Source organism: Hipposideros armiger, unplaced genomic scaffold, assembly GCF_001890085.2.
Source record: "Hipposideros armiger isolate ML-2016 unplaced genomic scaffold, ASM189008v1 scaffold_706, whole genome shotgun sequence".
Lineage (NCBI taxonomy): Eukaryota > Metazoa > Chordata > Mammalia > Chiroptera > Hipposideridae > Hipposideros > Hipposideros armiger.
This window is the reverse complement of record NW_017732056.1, coordinates 835,774-841,773: the sequence shown is the minus strand read 5'-3', so window position 1 is coordinate 841,773 and position 6,000 is coordinate 835,774. Positions and strand designations below refer to the sequence as shown.

Genomic DNA, 6,000 nt, shown 5'->3' with positions numbered 1-6,000 from the left:
CCAGCCATGTGCAGAGCATGCTGGGAGTGAGCAGCAACACCAACCAGCTGAGCTTCCACTACCCACACCTGAGATGACGAGGTGCCAATCTTCTGATCTGGGGAAAGATGGCTGCAATAATATTTCTCTCTTGACACCTCTTTTCCCCAGGATTTCTGTGGCAGTAACCCTGGGACCTTCCGGATCCTGGTGGGGAATGAAGGGTGCGGCGCCCCCTCAGTGAAATGCAAGAAGCGGGTCACCATCCTGGTGGAAGGAGGAGAGATTGAACTGTTTGATGGGGAGGTGAGTGTCAGCCTCATCCCCTCCCCTCTGAGGCCCCTTCGTTCTTCTGTCAGCTTGTGAAGAGCATTGTCAGGCATTCATTTAGAACTTGTGTGAATGGAATATTGTGCAGCCATGAAAGAGCATGAGGTGGAACTATATCACCTGACCTTCTGCCTTCTCATATTGTACGAGAAGGACAAGTTACATAACATGACCGCATTTAGTAAAACGAAGTGCAGAGATATGCATGGAGAAGGGTGTGCAACTCTATCTGCATAAGCATAGGAGGAATCAGTGCTTATCTCTGGAGTGTGGAGTGGAGATCAGCTGGCAGGAGGACTTTGCCTTTTATATATATGTAAAATAAATTACATATACATATATACACATATATAAATATGTATATTTTGGGAAGTGATGGTGTTTTGGGAATTTTTACTCTCTTTTATGTTTCCAGATAAATCTTTTTAAAAGAGCTCAAAAGAGCAGTAAGCCGATTTAGTCCCTGTGTACTAGAGCTTTGACATGGTTCTCAGAAGGGTCCCTGAGAACCACTGAGGAGATCTTGCTTAAGCTGCTGACCCCAGGGCTCACCCTGAGATTCTGACTTGTAGGTCTGGGTGGGGCCCAGGAAACTGCATTTGAAGTGGCAGTCAGTCCCTAGTCCACAGTTTCATTCCACTGGGCTGACTATATTTACCACCAGGGAGACCCAAGGTCTGGGCTCATACCTGTCCTGGTATCCTCATTTTGTTCCAAGGCCTCAGCCCGCATCCCTGCCTTCTTGAAGCACCTACCACTGATATCAGGGGATGGGAAGGTGAATTCTCCTCCATATGGGAGAAACCTGCTCAGCCGGTATGACCTATTGACTGGGTCAGCAGTGTCGGCTCCTTTTCAGAGGACAGCTTTACTTAGGACAGATGACAGTGGTGATATTGAATAGGAGGTGTGCACAGGTGAATAGCTCCGCATGTTGTGTCTGTAAGGGGAGGACCTTTGCAAAAGGGTGACAGCATCTGCCTCAATTTTATTAATTAGAGAGCCAAACCACTGAAATGGGCTCAGGGGATTCAGCCCTGAGAATGGTTCAGCCAGCCAAGGTCTTGGGTCAGAATTCCAAGTTTGTAGGCAAACTGAAATCTGTGATTCCTGCTGCTAATGCCGACCTCCTCGGCCTCTTGTTCTCAGTCAGCTTGGCACCCTGATGACGGCGACTCTGTGGAGTGGCAGGCTGGGGAAGGAAAGGAGAACGTCCAGGGCTCATTTTTGTAAAGGGATAGATTTTTATTATTTTTCAAACATTTTTATTAAAATATAGCTAACATACAATATTATACTAGTTTCAGTCATACACCATAGTTATTCAACATTTATATACCTAAAGAAGTGATCACCGTAAGTCCAGCAACTATCTGACACCATACTATGCTATCACAATATTATTGACTATATTCCCCATGCTTTACTTTACATCCCCATGATTTATTTGTTTTATACCTGGAAATTTGGACCTCTTATTCCCCTTCGCCTCCCCCACTTTTTAATTTTTCAATTATAGTCGACATTCAATATTATCTTATATTAATTTCAGGTGTACAGCATGGTGGTTAGATATTTATATAATTTAAGAAGTGATTCCTCTGACAAGTACCCAACTGGCAGTAGATATAGTTATTATCATATTATTGATTATATTCCCTATGTTGTACTTCACATCTCCAAGGGATAGATTTTTAAATCGATTGCCTAGAGATACTTAAAATCGTTGCCACATTAAAAACCTATTTAGAAGGCCACATATATTTAATGATCGTGTAAAAAATTTTTGTGTGTGAAGTGATGGGTGATCTTCTGCTAATGGGTTTTGTTGTATTTTTAATCTCATAATTGTGATTTTGCTGCCAATTATTGTCCCTTGGTCAGAGGATTCTTGGAGAGTGGTAGGCAAGTCAGACTCAGAAATGTCTGGGCAGCTAGCTGCTGGCCCTGAAGTGACCAGCTCTGACTGAATGGGGCAAATGGCTTGTGGTTCTGGAGGGCTATCAAGACAGGCATGGGTCTGGGGCAGGTGGACACTTGTGCCTGTGCTCCCCATCCCTGTCTCATGATCTGTCCTCTTTCAGGTGAACGTGAAGAGGCCCATGAAGGATGAAACTCACTTTGAGGTGGTGGAGTCTGGTCGGTACATCATTCTGCTGCTGGGCAAGGCGCTCTCTGTGGTCTGGGACCACCACCTGAGCATCTCCGTGGTCCTGAAACAGACATATCAGGTCAGTGGCCTTCCTCCACTTCTTCCTCGTCTTGTCTGTGACACGTCATTGGGACCTTCTTCAGCTTCCTCATTAGCAGGAAGTAGACACCGCCCCTTCCACCATCTTGTGAGAGGGTGGGTGGTTGTCTTGTTGAGCCTTCCTCGCCATGCAAATAATACCATGGACTCAAGTGTGGAGTTAACCTCAGCTGTTTCCTGAGACTAGCTGCATATGGGAGAGATTGAGGACCCTTCGCTGCTGCAAACAGTTCCTTGACTGGCTTTGTTAGGCATGCAGTTTATATCCTCAAGAGAAGGAAGCAAAAGATCAGGCAATAGCTTTTCTTAAGGTTTCTTAACCTACAGAGACAAACTGATCATGCACAATATTATTAGCACACTGCAAAGTATTCTGGGTGAGCCATGGGCCAGCATATTTTGAGAGCCATTTGTGAAACTGCTCATAACCTACTTTTGAGGAAGCTTACAGTGTTTGTTTAGGCTTCAACAATTTGCTGGGACTTCATTTTCTCTAACTGGTATGCATGTGACTAGTACTCTGTCTACTCTGGTGGCTGATTTCATCTCAACAGGAGTGAGCACCACAGCGTCTCTGAGAGCACCGTTCATTTTCAGTTTGTACTGAAGTGAGGCTGCGCTGTTCTTACTTCTCGTGGCAGCACATTCCATTTCTCAAAAACATTAATATTTGCTCATTCATTTATTCAGTAAATCCTTACTAAGCTCCTATTATGTGTCAATCACTGTCTTATGCACTATGGACAAAGCCAGGAAAAAACTATCTATGTATACGTATATGTATACGTATATCTATCTACACACACACACACACACACACACACACACACACACACACACATACATAAATGCATATGTATGCATCTTAACCTTTGTATTAGATTTTCATTGCTGCTATAACAAATTATCACACATTTAGACCCTTAAAACAGCAACACAAATTTATTATCTTCTGGTTCTTGGGCAGGAGGGTGGGTTCAGAAGTCTAAAATTGGCCAGTAGGCTGCGTTCCTTCTGGAGATGTTAGGGAAGAATATATTTTCTTGCCTTTTCTAGCTTCTGGGGGCTGCCTACATTCCTTGGCTCATGGCCCCATCCTTCATCTTTAAAATCAATAGCATGGCGTCTTCCAGTCTCTATCTCTCTCTGCTTCCCTTGGTCACATCATCGTTCTCACTCTGACTCCTCCTGTGCCCCTTATAAGACCCTGTGATTACTGAGTCCACCCAGATAATCCAGGACAATCTCCCCACCTCAAGATCCTTAACCTAATCACACCTGCAAAGTTTCTTTTGCCACATATGGTAACTGAATCATGGTTCTGGAAATTAGAACATGGATATCTTTGGTGGAGGGGCATAGTTTTGCCTGCCACAACCCTGGTGGAGATCATATTCTAGTGGGGATGTTATTTTAGGTTGGATGGACTGATGATACCTGTCTGAAAAGGTGACCTATGAGCAGAGTCTTCAGGTAAGCAGGGAGGGAGCCGTGTAAATGTCTGGGTGAGATATTTAGGCAGATGGAATATCATGTACAAAGGCACTAGGGTGGATGGTGTTTGGAGTGTCTGAGCAAGGAAGTCAATGTGGCTGGAGAGGAGGGACTTAGGGCAAATGGTAGTTAACAAGGGCAAGGAGGGGACAGGGGCCATACTGTGGGGGCTGTTGGGCCACATAAAGATCTTGGGCCTTTTGTGCAACTGTGAGAACATTCTTACATGTTTCCTAATAATGTAAACCCATTGTACCAAACCAAATTCTCCATATGGAAGCGAAATAGAATAAGTCACATTTCTTTGTTCCAAGACAGGGCTGCAACTATGTTGTAAGAGCATAGCCCTTTTACTTTTCCAGGCCAAATATTTCCAGTTTTTCCCATAGTTCTTATGTTATGGTTTCCATTCATTCAGTAATTACTTGTTCAGGGCTTATATACTGACACTCTGATAGGAGAACATGGAGACTAATAAGATATTATGTCAGCCTTGGTGGCATTTGGTATCTATCAGAATCCTGGCCAGCCTGCTCTGAACAGGCTGTGGTTCTCCAGGTAAGGGACTCACCTATCCATAGTAAAACAGGACTAGAATTTTCTCTCCTCAAACCTTTCCACCCTTATTGATGTAATGTTGAACCAGCTACTCTCTTTGCTCAGACCCTTACTGGTGAGGATGATGGTTTATACTGGAGATACCAGGGCCAAGGCTGCCTAATTCTCACCTCTGCCCTTGGCTGACTATGGGACATGGGCAGGTTGCCTCTCTTTGTGAATGACCTTTGTTTTCTTAACTTTAAAATGGGGTCAGTGAGGATGCCAGAGAAAAGGCCTTGGCAAGGACAAGTCTTTGCTGATCACCCTGCTCTCCTTCCGGGTCTCCATTCTTGTTCCCCTGTCCCCTTTTCCTCAGACGAGCCTACCTTCTTTGCTGTCTGGAACCCTCTTTTCCTTGAATCAGAATTTGCCTTGAAGTTTGCAGTGCTCATGATCTCAACTTGTCCCTCAGGAGCAGGTATGTGGCCTCTGTGGGAATTTCGATGGCATCCAGAATAATGACTTCACCAGCAGCAACCTCCAAGTGGAGGAAGACCCCGTGGACTTTGGGAATTCCTGGAAAGTGAGCCCGCAATGTGCTGACACCAGGAAAGTACGTCTGGGGTCTCTGTGTGGATCGGGGTGGTAGGTGGCAAGGCTTGGGATAAGGGTCTCTTGGATCCTTCTGGGTTGATTGTTTTGGTCCATCTGTTCCCCAGGTGCCATTGGACACCTCTCCTGCCACCTGCCACAACAACATCATGAAGCAGACGATGGTGGATTCCTCCTGTAGGATCCTTACCAGTGACATTTTCCAGGACTGCAACAAGATGGTGAGGGCCGTGGGGGTAACTGGAGGCAGGAAAGTGCTAAGGGTTGGCCAGCAGCTTGGGCACTGAGAATGCGAGCTTCTAATTGTGGGCACTGCCTTGGAACCTTTGAAATGATCTGCATGGGGTCACCTCTTTACTCCCTTTCTTGGCTTCAGGCTGGGAAACAGAAAGGGTAATCGACAGTTTATGAGGAAAGCAATGCCTGGAAAATCGTTTTTCTTCTACACAAGGCACAGTTCTTCTGGGTACTTGCCAACACTTCTCTTCTCTCCCCAGTCTTAGGGTTTTCCCTCTCATGAATTATCTTGTCTCCAACACTAGAGTCAGGGGTTTCTTTTTCCAGTTACCCCACTAGGTCTCCAGACCTGAGCACACCATCCTCCTTCCTCATAAATCCCTTTAGCTCCTAGGTCTTGTCTCACAGAAACCCTTTTCTGGCCTTAACTCTAGGGATTTTGAGCCCTCATTTTATGGCTTTTTTTGGTGCCTTTACCTCAAATCGTGGTTAGGAATTTCCCAAACTAGGTTAAATGCAACTTTCTCCCTGTCTCTATAGGAATGTATATACACACA

At 45.1% G+C, this 6,000-nt stretch overlaps 1 protein-coding gene across 1 annotated transcript in view; it reads left to right on the top strand.

Annotated features, from left to right (window-relative positions):
- VWF (von Willebrand factor) overlaps positions 1–6,000 on the top strand; it is a 157,952-nt gene that overhangs the window by 97,583 nt on the left and 54,369 nt on the right. Inside the window, exons 19-22 of the mRNA XM_019627083.1 lie at positions 151–285; positions 2,394–2,540; positions 5,067–5,207; positions 5,314–5,427. Of these exons, the coding sequence (XP_019482628.1) occupies positions 151–285; positions 2,394–2,540; positions 5,067–5,207; positions 5,314–5,427 (537 nt within the window). The remainder of the gene's footprint in view (positions 1–150; positions 286–2,393; positions 2,541–5,066; positions 5,208–5,313; positions 5,428–6,000) is intronic.